Genomic DNA, 27541 nt, shown 5'->3' on the forward strand with positions numbered 1-27541 from the left:
CACCCTTCCTCTCTTGCCTTCCCCTTCCCCAAGACAGTAAGCAATCTATTTCAGTTATACATGCACAAGTATATTACACTATTTTTCCATACTAGTCATGTTGTAAAAGGAGAATCAGAACAAAAAGGGAAAAAATATGAGAAAGGAAAAACAAAAAACAAATTTAAAAAAGTGAAAATAGTACACTTTGGTCTACATTCAGATTCCATAGTTCTTTCCCTGGATATAAATGGCATTTTCCATCATGGGTCTTTTGGAATTGTGTTTCTGAGGAGAGCTAAGTCTATCATAACTGATCATCACACGATATTGCTGTTAATGTTTACAGTGTTCTTCTGGTTCTGCTCACCTTGTATTCAGCATCAGTTCATGTAAGTCTGGAGGGCTTTCTGAAATCTTCTTACTCATCATTTCTTATAATATAATATATGTATATATGTATATCCTTACAACTTCTCTCTCTCCCTTTCCCTCTCTCTTTTCCTTTGTCCTCTTTTAAAAATGTATTACTCTTCTCAAAGAGATTAAAAAAGGGAAAGGGAACAACATGTACAAAAATATTTATAGCAGCTCTTTTTGTAAAGGCAAAGAATTAGAAAGTGAGGGGATGCCTATCAACTGGACAATGGCTGGATAAGTTGTGGTATATGAATGTAACAGAATACTATTGTGCTAACAGAAATGATGATCAGACAACTTTCAGAAAAACCTAAAAAGGCCTATATGAACCAATGCTGAGTGAAGTGAGCAGAACCAGGAGAACATTGTACACAGTGACAGAAACGTTGTGTGATGATCAGTTGTAATGGACTTAGCTGTTCTCAACAATACAGTGACCAGAAACAATTCCAGTAGGTTTCAAAAGAAAATACCATCCAATCCAGGTAGAGTCTGAATTTGGATCAAAACATACTATTTTAACTTTTTTTGTCTTTTTTTCTTTTGTTCTGATTCTTTTTTTCATAATGTAATTAATAAGGAAATATGATTAATATAATTGTACATATTTATTATATTGCTTGCTGTCTTGGAAGGGGGAAGGAGGTAAGAAAAGGAGAGTGAAAAATTTGGAACTCAAAATCTTATAAAAGTAAATACTGAAAAGTATCTTTATATGTAATTGGAAAAAATATTATTAAGTCAATATTATTTTATTTTTATTGAATTTTACAATTTTCCCCCCCTAATCTCGCTTCCCTCCCCTCACCCTCCACAGAATGTAGTCTGATAGTCTTTACACTGTTTTCCATGATAAACAAAAAATATTATTAAGTGAAAAAAAAGTCCATTTACATCTCTCTGGTAAAAAAAAAAAGGAATTACTCTTTTGTTTCCACATTACCTTTATTTCTGAATATACCCCTTTTTCTAATCTGCCATTCCTTGTAGCAGCCATTCCTTGTAACCATTCCTTAAAAATCGTATTGATACCTTTAAAAAAACCCAGTCTTTTCTGGATATAAGTTCTCCTTTTTCTCCCTATCCCTGCACATCATTATCTTTATAATAAAAGCAATTAGGCAAAAACAACTCCCAGCAGAACCAGTCCTTTTGACACATTTGTGATATCATTTTACACAAAAAGAAGGGAATGTGGTTTAACCTTTGTTCTTTAGAACCAAAATGCTTTGCTCCCTTTCCCTCCATTTCCCAAGTTAATTCTGATTTAAAATAGACTTCCTGTCTTTGGCAGCTATTTAAGATCATGGGACTCACCCACTTTCTTGCCATTTGGGAAAGAAAAAAACTGAGGGCTTAAAAGGGAAGGAAGTGGGCTGGCTAGGTGGTGCAGTAGACAGAGTACTGACCTTGGAGTCAGGAGTACCTGAGTTCAAATTCGACCTCAGACATTTAATAATTACCTAGCTGTGTGGCCTTGGGCAAGCCACTTAACCCCATTGCCTTAGAAAATCTTAAAAAAAAAAAAAGGGAAGGAAGTAGTGAGTTCCATAGTCATGAAGCAAATTAGTGACAGAGTTAGGGTGAGAACCCAGGTTTCCTGACTCTCCACCCAAAGAGACTTCAATCCTATTTCCCATTCTATCATCAACTTGTATGATCATGGGTAAATTATAGCTTCTATGAGACTCAGTCTCCTTACTTGTAGAAAGGACTAGAGCAAGGTGATTTCCTTTAGTGCTAATATTCAATGAGGAATTCAAAGGAAGAGGAGGAGGGTAAAAGCCAAGGGTCTAGGAGAGAGGGTGCAGAGAGTAGGTAGGGCCCTATTTTCCATCTCTCTCTCTGCCCATTTCTCCTAGACTTGGAATTTGCTATTAGAAAAAATATATGGAGATGGTAGCATTGGTGGAGAGAAGAGGATATCTCAAAACAATGAAGAAGTGAGTTAGTATTTATAAAATTTTAAGAAGATACTTCCTAGACATCTCCTCTCCATCCTCCAACCTCAACTGGGGCTCAAGGCCCCACCCCCATGGCCTTAGATTCAGATTGGTGAGATTTCCATATATCTGGTCACCATCATTAAAAGCTTCCTAGAAAGTAACTTTGACTTCATCTTCCTATCTTTACTTCTAAGAAAAGTAAAGAATTTCTGCTGCCTTTACTGGGAATGACATGTCAAATCATTTACTTTACAGTTCCTCCCACCTTCCCAATCCAGAACACCTCTCCCCGGCTACTACTGCCCTACAAATGTTGCCTTCCCCTAGCTTCTAGAACCAGTAATTTATACAACAGTAAAGGTAAACAACTTTCAAAGACAAAAAGCTATAACTCAATAACCAATCATGAGTGCAAGGACCAATGATGGATGAAGTATTCTACACTCTCCAAATAGAAAATGATGGATTCAAGGTACAGAAAGAAATATTTTTTGGCTATGAATAACATGAAATTTGTTTTGTTTGACTATGTATATTTTTTCCCAGTTGGGGGACAAAGAGAAGATAGATTTTTGATAATTGAAAAAGAAAATTTTTAAATGCTCCTTGAACACAAACTGTCTTATTTGCTTGTTTCTGTACTCCCCAACTCTTAGAATAGTCCTGGTATATAGTAGGTGTTCAATAAAGATTTTTCTCATTCACTCATTAAAGTTATAAGAAATTAAAGATTACTTTTAAAGATCCCATCTAAAACAGACACAAGAGGCAGTTTCTTCCCAGATAAGGTTTTGGTTTTTGGTTTAAGGCACTCCGCCTCTTCACCTCTCCATTCCCAAATTCCTCCACTCTCCCCTCCCCTTTAAAAAAAATAAACCATTGGGTCTCTTTAGCCAGAAACTCACTTGCTTAGAGATCTTTGACTCTTATCATTTAATATTTTAAAGTATGAATGCTCCTGAGAAAAGTATTAATCCATTAAGGTAAAGCATCATTGTGTTAGCTGTTTGGGGTTGTTTTTAGCAGTAATTAAAAATAATATTATATTTTCCAATTACATGTAAAAATAATTTTTAAAATTAATTTTCCCTTTTCTATAAATTTATTTATTTATTATTCTGACTATATGTAAAGATAGTTTTCAACAGTTTTTTGGTAAGATTTTGAGTTCCATATTTTTCTCCCTCCCTCCCTTCTCTCCCCCCCTTATCTTGACAGTGAGTAATCTTATATAGGTTATGCAAGTATAACTATGCTAAGCATATTTCCATATTAGTCATGTTGTAAAAGAAGAATCAGAACAAAAAGGCAAAAAAATAAAGAATAAAACAAATTTTAAAAATGGAAAATGGTATACTTTGTTTTGCATTCAGACTCCATTGTTCTCTCTGTCTCTGCATGTGGATGGCATTTTCCATCACAAGTCACATAGAACTATCTTTGATTATTGTAATGCTAAGGAAAGCTAAGTCTATCATAATTGATCATCATATAGTGTTACTGTTAGTGTGTACAATGTTCTCCTGGATCTTCTCACTTCACTCATTAACATTTGTTTTTCAAAATTTCAAATTCCAGATTCTCTTCCTCTTTCTCTTCCTTCCCTTTCCCCTTCCTGATATGTTTTACATATTTAATAATGCAAAACATATTTACATATTAGTCATATTGCAAAAAAACACAGACTGCCCCAAAAAACCCACAAAAAATTTAAAAAATGAAAAGTAGTATGTTTCAATTTACATTCAGATTTCATCAGTTCTTTCTCTGGATGTGAATTTTTCATCATGAGTCTTCTGTAGGTGCCTTGGATCACTGTGTTGCAGAGAATAGCCAAGTCATTCACAATTGTGCATTGTACAATATTGCTTTACTGTGTACAATGTTGTTCTGGTTTTGCTCACTTAACTTTGCATCAGTTCATATAGATCTTTCTAGATTTTTTCCTAAGAGCATCCTCCTCAACTTCATATAGCACAATAGTATTCTATTATAATCATATAGTGCAACTTGTTCAGTCATTCCTCAATTGCTGAACATCTCAATTTCTAATTCTTTACCACCACAAAAAGAACTACCATGAATATTTTTGTACAAATAGTTCCTTTTCCCTTTTTAAAAAAATCTCTTTGGGATACAGACCTAGCAGTGATATTACTGGATAAAAGAGTATGTTCAGTTTTATAACCCTTTGGGTATAGTTGCAAATTGCTCTCGAGAATGGTTGGATCAGTTAACAACTTCACCAACAGTGAATTAGTGTCCCATTTTTTCACATCCCCTCCAACTTTTATCATTTTTCTTCTTTGTCATAATAGCCAATCTGATAGGTATGAGATAATATCTCAGGGTTGTTTTTATTTGGATTTCTCTAATCAGTAGTGATTTAGAGCATTTTTTCATATGACTATAGATCGCTTTGATTACTTCATTTGAAAATTGCCTGCTCAATTTACAGCTGAGGAAATCAAAGTGATCCATAGTCATATGAAAAATTGCTCTAAATCATTACTTATTAGAGAAATGCAAATTGAAGTATTTCTGAGATATACCTCATACCTCTCAGACTGGCCAATATGACCAGAAAGGACAATGATCAATGTTGGAAGGGATGTGGGAAATCTGGGGTACTAATACATTGTTGGTGGAGCTGTGAACTCATCCAGACTTTCTGGAGAGCAATTTGGAATTATGACCAAAGGACACAAAAATGTGCATACCTTTGATCCAGCAATACCACTACTAGGTCTGTACCCTAAAGAGATCATGAAAAAGGGTAAAAACATAACTTGTGGGGTAGCTGGGTGGCACAGTAGATAGAGCACCGGCCCTGGAGTCAGGAGTACCTGAGTTCAAATACGGCCTCAGACACTAAATAATTACCTAGCTGTGTGGCCTTGGGCAAACCACTTAACCCCATTTGCCTTGCAAAATCCTAAAAAAAAAAATCACTTGTACAAAAATATTCATAGCATCCCTGTTTGTGGTGGCAAAGAATTGGAAATTAATTGAATGTCCTTCAATTGGGGAATGGCTTAGCAAACTGGGGTATATGTATGTCATGGAACACTATTCTATTAGAAACCAGGAGGGACAGGAATTCAGGGAAGCCTGAAGGGATTTGCATGAACTGATGCTGAATGAGATGAGCAGAACCAGAAAAACATTGTATACCCTAACAGCAACATATGGGTAATGATCAACCTGAATGGATCTGCTCATTCCATTGGTGCAAAAATCAGGGACAATTTTGGACTCTCTGTAGTGGAGAATACCATCTGTATCCAGAGAAAGAATTGTTGAGTTTGAACAAAGACCAAAGACTATTACCTTCAATTTAGAAAAAAAAAAACCCTTATTATGTAATTTTGCTATCTATTATACTTCATTTTTATTCCTTAAGGATATGATTTTTCTTTCATAACATTCAACTGAGATCAATGTATACCATGGAAACAATGAAAAGACTACAGAATGCCTTCTGGGGGTGGGGGGGAAGCAAGAATGGGGTAAAAATTATAAAACTCAAAATACATAAAATCTTTCTTAAAAAAAAGAAAATTGCCTGCTCATATCTTTGGGGGAATGACTTGTATTCTTATAAATTTGACTCAATTCAATGATTAACTATGATGGATGCAGCTCCCCTTAGCAGTTCAGTGATCAAGGACAATCCTGAGAGACCTGTGTTGGAAAATGCTATCCACATCCAGAGGGAAAAAATTATGGAATCTGAATGCAGATCAAAGCATACTATGTTCACTTTTTAAAATTTCTTTTATGTTTTTCTTTCTTTCTCATGGTTCCCCCCCTTAGCTCTAATTCCTTTTTCACAACATGACTAATATGCAAATGTGTTAAACACAATTGAACATGTACAACCTACATCAAATTGTTCACTGCCATGGGGAGGGGGAGAGGAAAGGGAGGATGGTAGAAAAGTTGGTACTCAAAAACTTGCAGAAGGATGAATGTTGAACACTATCTTTGTAATTGGGAAAAAAAGAAAAAATAAATTTGACTCAGTTCTCTATATATTTGAGAAATGAAGTCATTATTAGATATATTTGTTATCAAGATGGTTTTCCAGTTTCTGCTTTCCTTCCTTCCTTCTGTTTTTGGTTGCATTTGGTTTTGGTTTTTTTTTTTTGGATAAAACTTTTAAAATTCAGTATAATCAAAATTATCCATATTACATCTTGTAATGTTCTCTCTTGTTTGGTCATAAATTCTGACCATATATCTGACTTGTAAACTATTCCACATTCCCCTAATTTCTTTATGGTATTGCCCTTTATATCTAATCCATGTACCTATTTTGATTTATGGTATAAGACATTTATCTCTACCTAGTTTCTACCTTATTGTTTTTCCAGTTTCCCCAACTGTTTTTTTAAATCAAAGAGTGAATTATTTTCCCAAAATTTGGGCCTTTGGAATTATCAAATACTAAAGTACTGGTGGTGATTTACTACTGGTTATTGTGTATTTAATCTACTCCACTGATCCACCACTCTATTAACCAGTAAAGTTGCTTTTTACTAATGTGTCCTGCTATGCCTACTTTTTTTAGTTTTGGTCTTTGATAATCCAGTGCAATAATAATGATGTTGATAATGGTTAACATTTCTATAATGCTTTTAAGATTTGGAAAGGACTCTCTCTCTCTCTCTCTCTCTCTCTATATATATATATATATATATATATATATATATAGTCTCATTTTTTCCTCAGAACAAGTCTGGAGAGTAGGTTCTATTTTTATCCTCATTTTACATATAAGAAAACTGAAGATTAATAAGCATTAGGGATGGATTTGAACTCGGGTCTCCCTGATTCCAGATCTTGAACTCTATCCATTTTCTACCACTCTGGTAAGGAGAGTGGTATTGGAGGAATTGTCATAGGTTTCTTTACTTAATCTAGTTGGAGTAGAGGGTGTGTCAGGAAAAATGTCACAGATACATCCAGGTCTACCTACCTGAAGTCTTGTTCTTGATCCCACCCTGTCTTCCTTTCTCTTCTCTGGACCAAAGCAATGCCTTGCCTCCCTTAATGCCCCGCCTCCCTTAATGCCCCCTCTAATTGGGGAGATATATAAATATATACATAGTGATAGGATAAATAGGAAATAATTAACAGAGGGAAGGCACTGGAATTAAGAGGGATTGAGAAAGGCTCCTTGTAGAAGGGGGATTTTAGTTGGGACTTAAAGGAAGTCAGAAGTGACAATAAACAGAGAATATTTTAGGCATAGAAAGAAAATGTCCATAATTGGGAAATGGAGTCTTTTTTTTTAGAAATACAAGGAAGCCAGTGTCTCTGGGGGGGGGGGGAGACTACATGTCAGAGAATTAAGAAGTTTAGAAAGGTAAGAGTTGGGGGACAGGTGCAGAGGGTTTTGTATTTGATCCTGGAGGCAGCAGGGAACCACTGGATTTTATTGAGTAGGGGGTGACGCACTCAGATCTGAGCTTTAGGAAGATCACTTTGGCGGCCGAATGGAGGATGAAGTGGAGAGACTTGGGTCAAGCAGACCCATCAGCAGCTACTGCAGTTATTCAGGTAGGAGTTAATGAGGGTCTAATGAGGCCAGTACTCTGTCTAATGAAAAAGTGAAATCATCTTTGCAAAGGTAAAACCAGTTGTTAATTATGTTCATTGCTTTCCTAATGTCAAATTATCTTTGCATTCATAGTATAAATTAAATTGATTAATAACGAATGAAACTTTGGATAAATTTCTATAGTTTAACAGGATTTTATTTAAAAATCTCAATAGATATTCATGAATGATATTTATGGTTCCTTCTTTGATTTAGTTTTCCTCGGCTTAAGTGTTAGGACTATATTTGTCTCATAAAGAAGTTTAGTAAGGTGCTTTTTTCTCTTTTGTTTTTGTATAGTAATTAATTGTTCTTTTATTCATTTATTTGTGGCTTTAGAGGAAGTGGTATTAAGTGACTTGCCCAGGGTCACATAGCTAGTAAGTGAGGTCAATCTCAGGTGCTCCTGACTTCAGAGCCTGTTCTCTATTCACTTTGCCACTTACTGCCCCTTATTTTTTTTTTATATTTGATAAAATTAACTTTTTTTAGTTTTTTTTTATTTTTTGCAAGGCAATGGGGTTAAGTGACTTACCCAAGGCCACACAGCTAGGTTAATTATTAAGTGCCTGAGGCTGGATTTGAACTCAGGTACTCCTGACTCCAGGGCTGATACTCTATTCACTGCGCCACCTAGCCGCCCCTAAAATTAACTCTTGAATCAAGACCAGAAGTATTTTCTTTGAAAGTTCCTTTATAGCTAGTTCTATTCCCTCTTCTGAGACTGGATTATCTAAGACCTCTACATAGTAATATGTTAGTTTGGATATTTTTGAAAGTAGTCCTATATTTAATTAATTTTTTGTGGTCTCTATTTTGTTGACATAATTCTGCATGGTAAATTCTGATAATTTTTATTATTTCTTCTGGCTCTGATGTAATTTCACCTTGCTTGTCGGCCATTTTAGCTGATTTGATTTTCTGTTCTCTTTTAATTGGGTTGACTAAATATTTATCCATTTTGTTAGTCTTTTCAAAAAAACCAATTTTCTATGATTGTTTAAAACTGCCCAGACACCACCCCACCTTCTTCCCCTCTTGGGTCAACTCACTCCCCTTCCTTTTAGGTTTAATGTCTAAACCTTTGGACATTTCCCTCATCATTAACTCCCCAGATTCTGGGAACTAGCTGGAATGATGCAGACTGGGGTGGGTGGGTGGGAACCACAGGAGGTGCTGAGGAAGAAGGTGAAGTAAATTTGTTTTTCTGCATCTTGGGTCAGGAGGTTCAGAAGTAAAAATGGATGGAGCTGGGTGGGGCAAGAACTAATTCTCTTGGGTTCCCCTGGGAGAAGGGTGGGTTGCTAGGGTTAGAGAGCCAGGGGAGGGAGGAACTTGGAGACCAAGCAAGAGAACAGGAAGCATCACTGGACATCTCTATGTACTGGTGTTACTCAAGAGACTGTCATTGTCTCCTTCCTGTAGTGTTTGCATACAATTGCCCCATCAGTGACGAACTTTTGGGAGAGGTTAGAGACCATGGAATAGAGAAGAAATATCTTCTATTGGGGTGGCTCAGACCACAGACACTTAATAATTACCTAGCTGTGTGGCCTTGGTCAAGCCACTTAACCCCATTGCCTTGAAAAATCTAAAAAAATATATATCTTCTATTCCTTAGCATTCTCCCTAGAGGTCCTAAAGTGAGTAACACAGTTCCTTCACAGAGAAATGGATAAATGCATACTGAGTGATAAATTGAGATCTTGTTCAGGCCACATTCAGTATACAAACACTTGTGCTCTAAATAAATCCTGTTTGGCTCCTGGAATGCATTTTCTCATAGAAACAGAGTTAGATATAATGCACAACTTCCCAGGGCTTTTCCAATTTAACCTTTAATGTATTTTGATAGAACTTAGAATTAGGGAACTTTAGAAATCACTAGTCTAACTGGAAGCTATCCTAGAACCCACTAACTCATTTTATGGAACTGAGGCTCAGAAAGATGAAATCATTTGTTCAGTCACACAGGTGGAGAGTAGCAGATAATGTGAGATCTCTCATTAAGGCACCTAACCTTGTAACAGGGAGAGTTGGTGGAGGGGGGAAATGGCTACATGTCTACTTAAACCCTTTTTTGGAATGTAAACCTCAATGTTTAGGGCTTGTAGGAGAAGTTCTAGCATATGGGTCTATTCCTTCTAAGACCATAGGATAGTTTCCTGGTGAGCCTGAAGTTGGAGATGGTATTGGCTCTATGTCTGGTCATCAAATGATGAGTTTGGTAGCTTGCCCAGGAGAAATATCTTCTTGTGAGGAACAGGGGAACTAAATACAATCTATTCAATATCCCCCCCCCCCCACAGTGATAGAATGTTTGACTTGTCAGAGAGCTCTGAATTCAAATATGTTTTACATACTTTCTAACTGCGTAACTCTAGGCAAATCACTTAATCTCTCTTGCCCTAACTTTTTCAATTTGTAAACTGAGAGGATAGGATTTGATGAACTCTACAATTTTTTTCAGATCTAAAGCTATGATTAAGGGAACTTTAATGAAGCCCTGAAGTTGTAGGTTGTCTTGTTTTTGAGTGTGAGCCTCATTACCATTATATTCTTAAATTTTTACCATTCTTCCCATAATCTTTGCGTGTATTTGTGGGAGTGTGAACACTAAATTTTAGGTGTGTGTGAAACATTTTGTAAATGCTGTTGTCTACATGTCATATCAATGAAACCTTTGACAGGGATTAATTTTGTCTACTAGTTGTTAATGGGAAGCACACCAGTGGGGGCTCGTGAGCTATATACATTTTTTTTTTTAGGTTTTTTTGCAAGGCAGATGGGGTTAAGTGGCTTGCCCAAGGCCACATAGCTAGGTAATTATTAAGTGTGTTTGAACCCGGATTTGAACCCAGTTACTCCTGACTCCAAGGCTGGTGCTTTATCCACTACGCCACCTAGCCGCCCCATCGTGAGTTATATACATTTAGAAGGGTTGTGTCTTATTGCATAACTTTGAACCCTAGATAGCAGTCACCTTCTGTAAACCCAACCTGTGACTATAGGTACCAAGTAAGGAGTAGTCACATATATGTACTTGTAAGCCCAGTATCAAGGACTGTGCTAGAGTCAAAGAAATTCAAATTTTCAGTATGGGCATTTAGACCTTGTAAACTGGCCAATGGCTGCAAATCATGGCTTGATTTATTGTTTCATTGAATGTATAACTTAATAAAGTGTTAGAGAAAATATTAACTAATTTTTTTCTAGCTCCACTGCACCTTCCCTACCCTTCCAGTATACAGTAAGTGCTGAATAAATGTTTATCCTTTTCATTATTTTTCTCTCACTCTGAATGCCTCTTTCTGAAACACCCACTTTGATTTAGTTCCCAGAGAAGTTCTTGTCTCTATATCTGGAGGTAATCAGAGTATCAAGGTCAGAGTAAATAAAATTTAATCATTCATGCTTACTCCTCTCTACTTGGACTTCTGTCCTTAAACCCTCTTCCACCCATGACCTGAAATTACTCCCCTAAAATTTTAGTCTCTATTTCCAAAATGTTAGTTGCAGAGTGGGGTGAGATGGGAAAGAGAAACTTTTAATATCAGCTAACTCCCTCTACTCAGTGGAGAGATGGGAGAATGGTAACATTAGACATTGGGTTGTTTCTATCTTTCTGTTAGAAGGAAGGATTCAATGGGAGATATCAAGCCAGTATTTCAGAAATGTTAAGAGTATAAAAAAACAAATGTATTAATAAAACTTTTTAAATATAAATAAATCAGGACCATGTTAAAAACAAATTTAAAGTAGGTTTTCCAGAAGAAGGGGGACCTGGTATCTTTAAAGAGATAGAGCAATTTCTTGCCATTACCAAACCAGATTGTAAAAACTTCCAGAAAGGAATTCAATATTCATAGAATATTTTTCAACAAAATAAATTTCCATTTCTAACTTTTGTTTTTTATAGTACCTACCCTCTCTAATGTATTATTTTTCTGCCTGCTCTTTCCAGGGAACTATCCCTTAATGTTAGTTGAATATTGATAAAAGAGAGGAGTAAAGAGACCAGAATATCCTTTTTTCTGTTGTTTCAGTAGTTTCAGTGTCTTCTCTTTGTTACTCCAATTGAGTTTTGTGTGTGTTTTTTTTGGCAAAGATACTGGAGTGGTTAGCCATTTCCAGAGTAACTATAGAGCAGTTTCTAAGAGTAATCTTTTTCTGGTTAGGGGAAGGCCAATCATAAGAAACCCAGCATGATCCCTGACCCCAAGTTCTTTGGGGCTTCAGCCACCAAAAGAGAACAAAAAAGAGTTTTCTGTCCTGACCCAGAAGGCACTATTCCCCAAGAGCTAACCATAAGCCATTAACTTTGAGGTTATCTTTAACTCTTTTCTTCTAGCCTCTAACTTAAAAAATTTTTTTTATTTAAGGCAATGGGGTTAAGTGACTTGCACAGCTAGGTGATTATTAGGTGTCTGAGACTCGATTTGAACTCAGGTTCTCCTGACTCCAGGGCCAGGGTTCTATCCACTGTGCCACCTAGCTGCCCCCACCCAGCCTCTCATTCTTAATCACTTGCCATGTCCTATTTAGCTTGAAAACATTTCCCACATTTTGTCTCTTCTCTATTTTTGTTCCCACTGCTATAGTGTCGATCTCCATTTCCACCTTCCTGTCTTATTACTGGGTATTACACAGTGGATAGAACTCTGAACTTGGAGTCTAGAAGGTACTGAGTTCAAAATCCTTCTTTAGACATTAGCCATGTAATCCAGGGCAGGTTACAACCTCTCCCAACCATAGTTTATTTTATTTTTTCAATTACATGTAAAGATAATTTTCAACATTTTTTTGTAAGATTGTAAGATTTTTCTGCTGCCCTCCCTTCCCTCCCCTCCTCTCCATAACAGCATGTAATCTGATATATAAAACATGTATAATCATGTTTAACATATTTTCTATTAGTCATGTGAAAGAAGCAGAACAAAAGAAATTCATGGGAAAGAAAAAAAACACAAATTTTAAAAATTGAAAACAGAATGCTTTGATTTGTATTCAGACTCCATAGCTTTTTCTCTGGATGTGGATGGCATTTTCCATCACAAGTCTTTCAAACTCGTCTTTGCTCATTGTACTGCTGAGCAGAGCTAAGACTCTCATAGCTGATCATCATAAAATGTTGCTGATAATGTGTACACGGTGCTCCTGGCTCTGCTGACTTCACTCAGCAGTTCATGCAAGTCCCCAGCCTCAGTTTTGTCATCTGTAAAATGGCACCCATCTCACAGTGCCATTGTGATGACCAAATTAGATAACATTTGTAAAGAGTTAATAAATACTAGCTCTTTGAAATATCTTCAATAGAGGTCTTACTTGCTTCCAATTCATCCTTCATACGCTGGTGCCAGCCTCTTCTAAAAAATATTTAGTGACTCATTGTGATGACAGTAAAGACATTTCTTTACCTAACATCTACAGACTGATGCCTCCCTGTCTTCCTAGTCTTATCTTATCCAAAGTCCCCTTATCTTCAGCCAAACTGGACTACTTGCCTTGCTAAGAGAGGGCTCTGACCAGCATTGTGTTTGCTAAAATGCTTTAATGTTTTATAAATACGTTTGTTTTTACTTCATTTTGGTTCCTATTGTTCCCCATGGCCCTCCCTCCTCTATACCTGATTTCCTACCATCCTATATAACCCAACTTAAAAGCCAGTCCTTTCCAGAGCTGTCCCCAGATCCCTCTCCTCCCAACAAGCTTCCTCCTTAGACCTCACCCAGGATAATTCTGATATTCTTGTTGGGAAAGCCAGCAATTTTGTTTCTGGCCTGAATACAAAACAAAGAAGGAAATAGAGCAAAGGTTACCAGTTCTATTGCATTCAGGCCAGCCCCAATGATTTGCATGGGACAAATCATGGGTCACCCATGACACAGTTGGGAAGTCTCCTTGCCATAGTTTTACCAGCTTCTTTGCAGATGAGCTAAATAGAACTAGAAATGATTTACCTGAACCAGGGGAATGCTAGTAATTAAAAGAATTTTTTAAAAATAACTCTGGCAGGGGTTGGCTTGAATCAGCTGGATCTAGAAAATGTTTCAAAAGGGATGGAAATGAAGTCAGTGGTTGACAAACCTTAGACAAAGGTGGAAAATGAGAAGGGGGAAAAAAAGCAGAGTTGGGTAACTCTAGAAGTTTCAGATTGTCTACTTGGAAGACAACCCCCCCCCCCTTTCTCTTGTCCTCTGAGCAGTACAACTATACCTGTAAAAACCCTTTTAATATCATGCATTATAGCTCCCTCTATTGGTATCATTCCTCTTTGAATTGTAAATTCCTCTCCAGATTATCTGCATTACATATTTACCCAGCAGTTAGGACTGTGATCTGTGTGCAATAGAAGATATTTATGATATTATAAGAGGTAAATAGAAGACTTGCCCTGATAAAAGCAGAGATATTACCTTGCCAACCAAGGTTCATGTAGACAAAGCTATGATTTTTTTCCAGTAGTATATGGCTTTGAGAGTTGGATTATAAGGAAAGCTCAATCAGTCATCAAAACTGTCTGGTATTGGCTAAGAAATAGAGTGGTGGACCAGTGGAATAGACTAGGTGCAATAGCAGGCAGCAATTATAGTAATCTGCTGTCTGATAAACCCAAAGAGTCCAGCTATTGGGATAAAAACTCTCTCTTTGATAAAAACTGTTGGGAAAATTGGAAGTTAGTATGGAAGAAACAGATTAGACCAAAACCACACACACCATACCAAGGTAAGATCTGAATGGATACAGGATTTAGACATAAAAAACAATACTATAAGCAAATTAGAAGATCAAGGACTAGTTTACCTGTCAGATCTATGGAAAGGGAAGCAGTTTATGACTAAGGAAGAGATGGAGAACATCACTGAAAACAAACTAGATGATTTCGATTACATTCAATTAAAAAGTTTTTGCACAGATAAAACCACTGTAACCAAGATCAAAAGAAATGTAGTAAACTGGGAAACAGTCTTTACAAGTAATGTTTCTGACAAAGGACTCATTTCTAAAATATACAGAGAACCGAGTCATATTTTTTTTTAAAAAAAGCCATTCCCCAGTTGACAAATGGTAAAAGGATATGCAAAGGCAAGTTATAGATGAGGAGATCAAAGTAATCTATAGTCATATGAAAAATTGCTCTAAATCATTACTTATTAGAGAAATGCAAATTAAAGCTTCTCTAAGGTACCATCTCACACCTCTCAGACTGGCCAATATGACCAAAAATGGATAATGATCATTGTTGGAAGAGTTGTGGAAAATCTAGGACACTATTACACTATTGGTGGAGCTGTGAATTCATCCAACCTTTCTGGAGAGAAATTTGGAACTATGCCCAAAGGGCAACTAAAATGTTTGATCCAGCAATACCACTACTGGGTCTATACCCTGAAGATGATGAAAAAGGGTAAAAACATCACTTGTACAAAAAGATTCATAGCAGCCCTGTTTGTGGTGGCAAAGAATTGGAAATCAAGTAAATGCCCTTCAATTGGGGAATGGCTTAGCAAACTGTGGTATATGTCTGTCATGGAACACTATTGTTCTATTAGAAACCAGGAGGGATGGGAATTCAGGGAAGCCTGGAGGTATTTGCATGAACCGATGCTGAGTGAGATGAGCAGAACCAGAAAAACACTGTACACCCTAATAGCAACATGGGGGTGATGTTCAAACCTTGATGGACTCACTTATTCCTTCAGTGCAACAATCAGGGACAATTTGGGGCTGTCTATAATGGAGAATACCATCTGTATCCAGATGAAGAACCATGGAGTTTGAACAAAGTTCAAGGACTATTCTCTTTAATTTAGAAAAAAAAACCTGATATCTTATTGTCTGATCTTGTTATCTCTTATACTTTGTTTCTTCCTTAAGGATATGGTTTCTCTCTAATCACACTCAATTTGGATCAATGTACATAATGGAAACAATGGAAACACTGACAAATTGCTTTCTGTGGGGGGCGGGGGGAGGGAAGTAAGATGGGGGAAATTATAAAACTCAAAATAAATAAAATCTTTAATTTAAAAAAAGGAAAGCTGAACATCACAGCATCAGCACTTTCAAATTGTGGTGCCAGAGATGACAATTGTGGTGCCCGTGGATGGCAAGAATCAGTCAGTACTTAAATCAATTCAAACTATTCATTGGAAAGTCAAATATTGAAGCTCAATCTTATTTTGACCATATTTTGAGAAGAAAACTTATTGGAAAAATCTTCATATTGAGAAAGAGTGAACACAAAGGAAAAGGGGACAATTAGAGGATGAGATGGGTAGATTTTGTCATGGAAGCAATGCACATGAGTTTGAATAATCTTCTGGAGACAGAGGAAGATAGAAGATATACCCATGGGGTCATGAGTAGCGGGGATATGACTGAACAGCAAGAACCTAATAAGAGCCAAGGCCAGAGTGAGTATAGCCCGGAGGATTTCTAACTTAGAGGAGAGTCATAGAGTTAAAATGAAGAGAGGTGAATAAGAATTTAAGATAAAGTGGCTCATGTGCATCTCTTAAGGATTTTTTTTTAGGGTTTTGCAAGGCAAACGGGGTTAAGTGGCTTGCCCAAGGCCACACAGCTAGGTAATTATTTTAGTGTCTGAGACCGGATTTGAACCCAGGTACTCCTGACTCCAGGGCCAGTGCTTTATCCACTGCGCCACCTAGCCACCCCTCTTAAGGATTTTTTTTAAAGCTGGTACTAAGCTAAACCTTATAGAGATCATCTTTCTAGAGATTTTTAAAAAAATCATGTGTTTGCAATTTTTTGTCTTAGAACACTGAATGATTAAGACTTGTCCTAGGTCAATAATAATAATAATTAACATTTATATAGGACCTTAAAGTTTTCAAAATGCTTTACAAATATTGTCTCCTTTTAGTCTCAAAGAAATACTAGGAAAAGGGTGGGATAAGTGCAATTACCACCCTCATTTTATAAATGAAGAAAAATGAAGCTGAGAGATTAAGTGACTTACTCAAGGTCACATAGCCAGTGGATTTGAACATGGGTTTTCATATCACTAGCTGCCCCTGAGATCACAGCCAGTAGGCTGGATTGGAACCTTTATTCCTCTGTAACAAATTTTTTAAAAGCAGTATTGAGTTAAGTAGGTGATTCTGTGATCCTTTTTTCCCCCCATCCTGGTGGAGAAACTATCATTCTTCTGATGGAGACCCTGTGCCTTCTAGGCTTTGTCCCTATTGCTTCTTCTTATCTCTATCAATGGAAATATTACCCTTTTCCAAAGCTTAGCTCCAATAAAACATTTCAGAAATTTACATTCTTATTTTTTACTCCCCACCAAAGAAACAAAAAAATCAAAAACAAAAACCTTCCCCAAATTAGAAATGGTCTCTCTACCTCTGACCCCTTAAAATATGTAGCTTGTACCATTCCTTCTGACAGATGGTAGATAATGGTATACATGTCACACACAAAGATACTTGTAAAAGAAAATATTCCAGTTGTGTGTGTACTCATTCATTACCAAATGGAATGAAGAGAGAAGCGGGGAGAGGTTCAAGGTTGCAGTATATATTGATATTTGTTTTTTGTGTGTGTCAAATTCCTCTGGATTACCTTTAAAACAAAATTTTATTGAAAACTTGTTTTCTTATATCACTCAAATTTCTACTAGTATCCATTTCCCTCCCTCCCCAGGAAAGTCATTCTATATAACAAATCACATTTTTTTTAAAGGAATGCCTTAAAACACATCTAAAAATATATGTAATGCACCCTACCTGTGCATCTCCCACCTCTACAAAGTGGTGGGTTGTGGGTAGAATCTCTCATCTCTTCCCTCTTCTTTTTGATTCTGCAACATTCACTTTTGTGTGTGTGTGTGTGTGTGTGTGTGTGTGTGTGGTCCTTCTGTTTGTACTGTAGATATATGTAGTTTTCTTGCTTCCTTTGGCTTCAGATGACGTAAATCGTTCCATCTTTATTCAATCACATTTACTATTATTTACTATCACATTTACTATATTATTTACTATCACATTCATGTACCACAAGTTGTTTAACCTTTCCCCAATCAATGGGCATTTACTTTTCTCTTCCTTCTGGGTTGAATTCCCCTAGATCTTTTTGTCATCCTTAAGAAGGTAGAAACCAGATGGGATTCTAGTTGTTCTTTCCATAGGATTGCTAAGGCAGCATCTGCACCCATCTTTGAGTGAACTCTGTGATGTTAATGTGATGGGACATTCAGAGAATTCATAGAATCATAAGACATTGAAGCCAAAAAAAAAAGCCTTTAGACATCATTTACTCCCATGTTTCCATTTTATAGGGGAGGAAGTTGAGATAGAAAGTGAGAAGTAACTTGTCTGAGGTATTGATTCAAACATTAGGTCATTTGACTCCCAAACTAGTATTCTTTCTACTACATCACATCCCTCCCACTAGGTTCCCTTGCCAAAGACACAAGAAACTTAGAGCAATAGAAATCAGGGAGAGGCCAACAGGATCCCCTGTTTGTTCTTTTTTAGGGTCTTCTAGTAAGACCTGATATTAGAGGAAATGTCAGCTAAATCTTACCCTTCCTCTAGCCCTGCCCTCAACTCCCTTTCCTTGTGCTCCAAGGTCCCAGTGTTCCTTCAGTCCTATAGGTCCCTGGGTATTTTGCCTGGAGTATCCATCCACCTCCCTTGAAATTTAGAACTCACGACTCTTCTTGGCTATTCTCTCCAATTTTCTCCTCAGAGAATGATTCCATCTTCTCTAACTTAGCATATGAGACAAAAGGGGAAGAAGTTTCAAGGCTTCGGAAAGGTGAGGGCCGGTTTGAGGAATGAAATGGGGGTAGTGGTTGCTTGTCCCGGGCAAAGGGACCAAAATACTCAGCAGCAAAGGTTACCACATTGGAAGGCTGGCGAAGCAACAGGAAGAGTAAGAAGTCAGAGATCAGGGTCTGGGCCTCTGGGTGATGCCGCATATAAGTGGAATGACTAGCCTGCAGTTCTTCCTGGGCAGAGATCATAAGAACAGAGAATTTTAGAGTCTAGGAATCTTTTAGTTCAGCCTCATATTAGAGGTGAGGAAAAGACCCTTACCAGAAACAAAATGATTTGCCAAAGGTTGCTCAGTAAAAGAGGTTAAAGCTAAGATTTGAGGGGCAGCTAGGTAGCACAGTGGATGGAGCACCAGTCCTGAGTCAGGAGGACCTGAGTTCAAATTTGACCTCAGACACTTAATAATTACCTATCTCTGTGACCTTGGGCAAATCACTTATTCCCATTGCCTTGCAAAAAAACAAAAAACAAAAAACAAAATAAAACTAAGATTTAAACTCAAACTCAAATCCAGAGCCAAAGTGAGATGTATCTAGTCCCCTTCTCTGCTAAAAGGAAAAAAAAATGTACCTTTCCTAGTGCCATCTTTTGTGCTCTGGACTGTTGACAATTCTATTCTATCTTCCTCCTCAATTTTAAACTCACTCTTGGGATGAAGATCAAATGTGCTTAGATTCACTGACAATGAGTTGGTGGTCTTGAAAATCACAGCTAGTAGCCCCTAATGCTTTTAGCCTCTCTGGAGGCCTCATCAGGATCTTTCCTCTTGACTGTCTGGCTCTCTTACCTTTCGGTCCCGGAATATGGAAAAGAGCTCAGCATCCTCTTCCCAATCCAGGGGTTTCTTTTCAAATACTGGTTTGGGCTCAAACTCATCTGAGCAGGGAAGGAGGAAGAGATAGAAGTAGAGGTTAAAAACTGGACATTTCCTTTTGGTCTTGCACTAAAAGTTCATATGACCCAATGGGACTCAGAAAGAAGCAAGAATAGGAAATGTAGGAGACTTATTACATAGTAGATGTTGACCTTGATTTCAAAGTCCCTTTGGGTATATTCAGTGTGCCATCCCCAGAGGTGGCAGCAGGCCCAAGATTGTTAGACTTAAAGCTAGAAGGAACCTTAGAGATTATCCAGTAAAAACCCTTTTTATAAATTATAGGATCCTAGATAATAATAATGATGATGATGATGATAATGACTAGTCTTTATATAACGTTGTAAGATTTGCCAATACTATCTAATTTGGTTTTCACAACAACTCCAGTGAATTAAATCCTGTTATCCTCTTTTTACAAATGAGGAAAAGAGAGAGTCAGATTTACCCAGAGTCACACAGTTAGTAAGTGTCTGAGGCTAGATTTGAACTCAGGTCTTCCTCATTCCAGGCCTAATGTGCTGTGCGTTATGGTACCACCTAGCTGGCCATTATTATTTTCCCCATTAGTAAGACTGGATAGTACCACAGGCAGAGCACTGAGCCAGAAGTCAAGGAGATCTGAGTTCAAATCTGCAGACGCTTACTAGCTGTGTGACCCCAGGCAAATCGCTTAACCCTGTTTGCCTCAGTTTCCTCATCTGCAAAATGAGATGAAGAAGGAAATAGCAAACCACTCCAGTATTTTTGTCAAGAAAACCCCCAAATAGGGTCTTCTTGAAGAGTTGAAAACTGATCAAAAGGTGGTTGTTGTTAGGGTCAAATGATATAACATAAAACATTTTGCAAGTCTTACAAAGCTAGATATTATTACTGTTAAGAGATCAAGAAATTGAGGTCCAGGAGAGGAGATACCTGGCCCAAGGTCTCATTAAGCGGCAAAAGCCAGATTTCAAACCTAGGACTCTTCAAAATTTGCTCTTCTTTCCACAATATCCTGATACCTCAGATACCATTCACTTGCAATGGAAATGCTATCCCTTTTGGGAAGGGCCTGGGAGGTTTTCCCCACCTTTCCTTTTCCAAACAAATCCCACCCCTTTAACCGCATCATCCCCTAAATGTGGATGCTATCCAGGATGATCCCAGTTTCAAAAACAAGCAGCTTTGGAGAAGGAATATCCTTTATATCAGTTACGATTATGTACTGATATTTGACTTAGAAAAACTCCAGGCTACTGTTCTCCTGCCTGACTTGGCCCCTACTTACCCTCCTCCCTCATTACAGGCAGCTTAGTGATGATGCAGCAGAAAGGGGATCCCACCTGGATTCTTTTGACCAGGTGCCTAAGGTAGAAGGAAAGCACTGTTTACATGAGGCACTAAAAATGGTGAAGTTTGGAGGGAGAAAATATTCAATTTTTCCCTCCCTTCTCCTGGTCTGGTCATTAAGAATATCTATTCATTACTCACCTTGACCCAGACTATTTGACGGGGTTCTGATCATTCAAACCTCCCACTGACTCTCAAATGAATTTTATCACTATCTATAGTCAACTATCATCTGTATCCGCTTCCCTCTGTATCCACCATGGAAACTAGGTAACAATCCAAGTGGAAAAAGATCTAGGATCTCAGTGGAATGCAAGATCAATATTAATCATCAGTGTGAGAAAGAATTGGTAAGATATGAATGCAGATCAAAATTTACTTTTTTACTTTATCATTCTTGGATTTTGGGTCAGTTTTCTTTTGTAATATGCTAATATGGAAATATTTTGCATGTCTATATATTCACACACACACACACATACACATACACACATGATTTTGGTCAAATTGCTTTCCTTCTCAAGGAAGGGACAGGGGAAAGATGGGGGAAGAATTTGAAACTCAAAATTTTTAAAAATGTTAAACATTTTTAACTGCATGTAATTGAGAAAAAAATAATTAAAAATATTACAATTAATCTTACACTGTATTAAGAGAATGGTCCTGAACAAAGTACGTGTTTCTCTATTCTTCCTCTGCTCAGACTACATATGAAATATTATGTTCAGTTTTGAGCATCAGATTTCAGTAAGGATGTTGGCAAACTTGAATGGGTCCAGAAGGCAATGGGTATGATGAGGGGACTGGAAATAGACCAGGACAATGGATGATCTATTGAAAGAAATACGGATGTTGAAGCCTGAAAAAGAGAAGACTTAGGGGAGTGGCCAATCTGAGGTTGTTTCCCTTTCTGAAAATGAGGTGGTTGGATTTCCTGATCTCTGAGGTCCTTTCTAGCTCTAGCAATGAAATGGGTTTGCTCATTAGAGGTCATTGGAGGTATTCAAGTAAAGACCAAGATAGGACGATCACTTGTCAATGATGTGGGGACCTCTCAGAAATTCTGAGACTCAAGGCAGCTAGGCGGCACAGTGGATAGAGCACCAGTCCTGGAGTCAGGAGTACCTGAGTTCAAATCCGGCCTCAGACACTTAATAATAATCTAGCTGTGTGGCCTTGGGCAAGCCACTCAACCCCATTTGCCTTGCAAAAAAAAACCCAAACCTAAAAAAAATTAAAAAAAAAGAAATTCTGAGACTCAGCCCACCCACCATTCACACCTTCACTCAGTCTTCACCTCCACTCCCTTGCATCCATATTCACCATCACACACTCTCACCCATTATGGGCCATCAGTGATAATCTTCTACTCAGTAAACTTGCTCACCCATCAGGTAACAAATAGTACTGCCATGACAGGGGAATGTCTTCATCAGAATGCATTGTCTGTTCTATCACCAGCGCTTCAGCCTGCTGTGAGCCCACTCGAATGGTTTGGAAGCCCAAGTTTTCCTAAGGGAGGTAGGAATGGAGAGGCAAGGAGGTCATGCATTGGACACTCTTTTTCCCTTCCTCAAGATTCAATTTGACCCTTTTCTCCCCCTTCCTAACCCTCCCTTTCCCCATGTACTCTGATTCAATATGTACCTCAATTCTCACCCCCCCCCATCTGGACCTCTTCTTCTGACCTGAGGAATGCTTCCCCTATGACCACTAGAGGTGACAATGAATGAAGGAGCCAAGGTAGGGTGATCATCTCTTCAGGGCTTTCCCCTCCAGCTTTTTCATTTTTTTTTCTTCATCTGGATTTCTCTTGAATGGTGCCCAGCTCCAATTCCCTGGCCTCTGATCCAATGCACTCTATCCCTTAGCAACTCTCTCCCTCAGGACTACTAGGTATCTTCTGTCCCAACTCACCCCCTCTTCCCTGTCAGATCCTGGCTCATCAGAATCCTTTCCTGCTCTGCCCTTCCCCGAGCTCACTCCCAGGCTACATAGCCCCCTCACATAGGTAGAATGGCAGAGCTTTCCTTCTTCATCAAAGGTCAGGAATTTGGCACTGTTGGGAACATTCTGTCTCCAAGCCATCACCCTTAGCAGGAGCAGGTTGGCAGACTCTGAGATGAACCCATCCATCAAATTCAGGTCAAATGAAATCTTATCTGTCTTCATATCCTGCCCAAGACATTATATGGGTCAGAATTCTACTGACAAGGGGAGAGGAGAAGGGATGGGAATGGGAGTAGCTAAAGACTTTGGGTAGGAGGGCCTAAGATGAGACTTCCTACCCAGTCTATACCCAATCCAGTCATTCAAAAAGAAGTTCAATGATGCCTTTCCTCCAGGTGAGGGTTCCCACTCACCTCTCCTTCCTTGAGAATCCTAGTTATCAGCATGTCTTCCTCCTGCCTCAGTAAGGTAATCTTCTTGTCAATAGGCAGTGGGAGGAACTGCCAAGTTTAAGAGGAATTGGGGGGGGGGGGAGACATAGGAATAAATTGATGAGAAGAGAACAGCAGAGTCTTGGAGTCCCTGAGCTTGAGAGGGTTTCATGATATGGATGATTTCTGGGCCTAGGGTGGGGTTAGGTGAAAGGGAACTTGATCCCACGAATTACAAGGCCATGTGATTGGAAATGAGGGGACCACTGGACAATATTTACCGTCTGACCTTTTGAATCCTTTGTTTATTAGAGTAGTATGCTATTTAGGGGATGGAATTTAAACTGTGGGGAAAAGGAAATTTAAGAAATTAAACGATTCTGAGGCAACTGAGAATATTAATAACAATTCACATTGACATAGCAGGTTAAGTTTTACATTTGCCTTCCTCACAACATCCTGGTGAGGTAGAAAGGACAAAGATCAGCATTTCTATTTTACTGGTTAAGAAAAAGGATGAGAATGAGAGTGACTAAGTAACTTGCCTATGATTACACAGGCAGCAAGTGTTCAAGTCTAGATTTAAACCCGAATCTCCTGACTTCCTATTTGATGTTCCTCAGCTGGTCCCAGGTCTCCAAACTGCCCTCACCTCCCATATCTTCCTACGGTAGGTAGTCTCTGACATTAAGTCTCTCTGTTGTTGAAGGAGGGGAAAGAGATGGGAAGAAAATAGGTCCTGACACCTTAATGAATTCATGATGGTGCTGTTCATACGTTTCCAAATTCCAGGAGACATAGCCTGAAAGACGATCAGAGAGAGAAGACATGCTGTAGAACTCAGTGTTTGGGAGACAGAAGGGTGGGGAGGTTGTGACTCTGAGACTCTATGGACTCTGTGACTCTGTGGTCTGAGGTTTGGGGTCCTAGATGAGTAGAACCAGGTTGAGCTAACCTCCAAGAGACTACTGGAGTGACAGGGGATTGCTTCCATTGTGACTGTTTGGAGATCTAGGAATACTGTTATAAAGCCTAATGATGCAGAGGTTTTGATAGGTTTGGCCTGCCTCACCTCAACACAGTTCCTTACAAAACAATGGGGAGTGAAGAACTGGGGTATGGACAAAGATGGGAATACAAGAATCAGAAGAATACAAGCTGGGAATACAAGAATCAGAAGTCTTACCAGAGATAGAAGTCCCACAAGGAATTTCCTCCAGTTGGCCCCGGCTGGTGGCATGCACTAGGACGCTGAGTGTTATATTCCCATCCAAGCCTTGGTAATAAGCTTGCTTTATGTCCAGGGAATACTCCCCCAGAATCTGGCTATTCTCTGAAATCATGTTCAGAGTCTCAGAGAAATAGAGCAGCTCAACTTCTTCTTTACCTATGGGCAAGAGAGGTAAGGGAGGTGTGGACTGTACAAAGCTCCAGGCTTCAACACCCCTCGTCTGCACCGCACCCCTCTCCCAAACCACATGTTATATAGCCTTCATTTTTGTAGACCATGACAGTGATGCCATCACAAGCAATGTGAATTGGATCTGAGTGCGAGGGTGCTATACTAAGATATCAGCCTCACTTTCTCCTCCAGAGCCATCAGGGTCTGGGTCAGATCCGAATCAGGATGATTGGAGATGTCCCTGGGTAAGGTCACACAGCCAGTAAGTGTCAAGTATCTGAGGCCAGATTCAAACTGGGGTCCTCCTGACTCCAAGGCCAGTGTTCTACCCACTATACCACCTAGCTGCCCTTCCCCCAATCCATGCCATCCCCTCAAAGGCCCAGTAACTTAAAAAATAATTTTATTCCATTCAAAGATACTTTTCAACATCCACTTTTTTTTTAGGTTTTTGCAAGACAATAGGGTTAAGTGACTTGTCCAAGGCCACACAGCTAGGTAATTATTAAGTGTCTGAGACCAGATTTGAACCCAGATACTCCTGACTCCAGGGCCAGTGCTTTATCCACTGCACCACCTAGCCACCCCTCAACATCCACTTTTTGCAAGATTTTGAGTTCCACAGTTTTTTTCTTCCCTCTCTTCCCCACTCCCCTCTCCTTGATAGAGAGCAATCTAATGTTAACCATTTATGTATAATTTATTAAACACATGTTCATATTAAAGATGAATCAGAACAAAAGGGAACAAAAAAAACCATGAGGAGGTTAAAAACCCCCAACATAAAACATAAAACAGTTTAAAAACAATCTGCTTTGGTCTGCATTTAGACACCATAGTTCTTTCTCTGGATGTGGATGATATTTGTCCAGTTAATTTTTTTTCCTTGATGAGGTGATGGGGTTAAGTGACTTGCCCAAAGTTACACAAATAGTATCAAGTGTCTGAGGCTGGATTTGAATTCAAGTCCTCTTGACTTCAGGGCTGGTACTCTATCCATGATGCCATCTAGCTACCCCAAGGCCAGCAACTTTTAAGAGAGCTTCTGCTAGTCTTCACCACTCAAACATCATACACTTGACTAGAAATTCAGAAAAGGAGACTGAGGTCAGGAAAGAGGAGGGAACAGGGATACTTTAGAAATCATTTAATAGGGAAAGGGGTTCTTCATCTGGATAAATTTCAGGGAGTCCATTAAGTTGATGGGTTGGGGAATTACATCTTTGTTTTCACTATCCTTTAATTAAAATTTAGTTTTTACTTCAATTATTTAAAAAGTTTTTCTGAAAAACACTGTACACCCTAACAGCAATATGGGGGTGATGATCAACCTTGATGGACTTGCTCATTCCATCAGTGCAATAACCAGAGACAATTTGGGGCTGCAATGGAGAATACCATTTGTATCCAGAGAAAGAACTGTGGAGTTTGAACAAAGACCAAGGACTATTACCTTTAATTTAGGAAAAAAAAAAACCTGATATCTTATTGTCTGATCTTGCTATCTCTTATATGTTTCTTCCTTAAGAATATGATTCCTCTCTCATCACATTCAATTTGGATCAATGTACAATATGGAAACAATGTAAATAATTGCTTTCTGTGGGGGGTGGGGGAAGGGAAGTTAGATTGGGGGGAAAATTGTAAAACTCAAAATAAATAAAATCTTTATGTAAAAAAGAAACGTTTTTTCCTGAGAAGTGGCCCACAGGCTTCACTATTGACAAAGGGGGTGTGTGTCACACACACACACACAGACACACAGAGACACACACACAGACACACAGAGACACAGACACACAGAGACACAGACACACACACACACACACACACACACACACACACACACACAGAACCTCTACTCCAAGAGAATCCCAGCTGAACAGGATCTGCAAGGCTGAGTCCGACTCCCTATTTCAGATAACGATTACAGATCAATCCCTCACTTTACATATGAGGACCCTGAGAACTGTCCAAGGTCCCACACAGGTAGCTCGCTGGTCTCTGACCCCCCCCCCCAAAGCAGCTGGAGGCCCCTCACATCAACAGAACCAGGCATCAGGAGCAGCTTCGTCTCTCTTCCCTCGCTCCCACCTTCCCCAGGTGGCCCACCCCAGGTCAGGGATGTGCTGAGTCTCACCGATGGTGGCTAGAAATTCCAAGGCCGCAGAATTGGCTTTTGGCAGGGGCGGCGGTGGTTCCTCCTGCACTTGGGGCTCCAGGCTTTTGGCAACTGGGGATACAGTGTAGGCAGACAGGGGTGGAGGTGGGGGAGGGGTGGGAAGGCCTAAAAAGGAGAGGGGATCAGGGGATCCCCTAGCCCCCGCCCCTTCGGCCCCCCAGGATTCTCAAGGTGGGCTTTGGGGGAGATGGGCAAGTCACCCACACCCACAACGCTAACCCCTTACCTTTGGCAGGCATGCTGCTGGCACCCTAGAATGTAGCCACTCGGTCGCCATGGCAGCGGGTAACCCGCTGCCTCTTAAAGGAGCCTTCACCCCATTCCACTCTGCTTTACTAACACACTCACTTTGGAGGGAAGCTTGATGGGTTGGGCTGCTGGTCACCCTGGTCTATACTGGATGGTTGACATACCTGTCCGGAGCTCCCGTGAGTGTGTAGAGGGGATATAAACCAAAACTCATTCAGTAAGTACTTAACATATTTATTAGGTGTCAGAAACTCAAAGAGAAGCAAACCTAGTCCTAGTCCTTCAAAAGCTGACATTTAACTGCTAAGCCCCTAAATTAAATACAAAATAATTCCAAGAGGGAGAGAGCTCCCCTAACAACTAAAG

General features: G+C 39.0%; 1 protein-coding gene across 2 annotated transcripts; it reads right to left on the minus strand.

Moving 5' to 3' along the window:
* Positions 1 to 12807: 12807 nt before the first annotated feature.
* Positions 12808 to 27201, minus strand: CATIP (ciliogenesis associated TTC17 interacting protein). Of its 2 annotated transcripts, XM_074191375.1 has the most exons (10): positions 27153 to 27201; positions 26885 to 26977; positions 24529 to 24729; positions 24089 to 24144; positions 23325 to 23411; positions 22969 to 23136; positions 22349 to 22473; positions 20900 to 20976; positions 19543 to 19631; positions 12808 to 18928 (listed from the first exon to the last, which is right to left on the minus strand). In XM_074191375.1, exons 1-10 carry the CDS (start codon positions 27163 to 27165, stop codon positions 18626 to 18628), a joined length of 1212 nt encoding a protein of 403 aa, XP_074047476.1. In that variant the 5' UTR covers positions 27166 to 27201; the 3' UTR covers positions 12808 to 18625. The 2 variants fall into 2 exon arrangements, with proteins under 2 accessions (XP_074047476.1, XP_074047477.1); XM_074191376.1 differs by lacking the exon at positions 22969 to 23136.
* Between the last annotated feature and the right edge of the window lie 340 nt (positions 27202 to 27541).

Source organism: Macrotis lagotis, chromosome 6 (genome assembly GCF_037893015.1).
Source record: "Macrotis lagotis isolate mMagLag1 chromosome 6, bilby.v1.9.chrom.fasta, whole genome shotgun sequence".
Lineage (NCBI taxonomy): Eukaryota > Metazoa > Chordata > Mammalia > Peramelemorphia > Peramelidae > Macrotis > Macrotis lagotis.

What these genes read in the sequence shown, in the direction of transcription:
- CATIP (XM_074191375.1), bottom strand. An exon ending in GGAATTTCTAGCCACCATCG is followed by an intron (nt 24,730 to 26,884) that starts GTGAGACTCAGC and finishes TCTTGCCCATAG; the next exon opens with GTAAAGAAGAAGTTGAGCTG. An exon ending in TTGTGGGACTTCTATCTCTG is followed by an intron (nt 24,145 to 24,528) that starts GTAAGACTTCTG and finishes ATCGTCTTTCAG; the next exon opens with GCTATGTCTCCTGGAATTTG.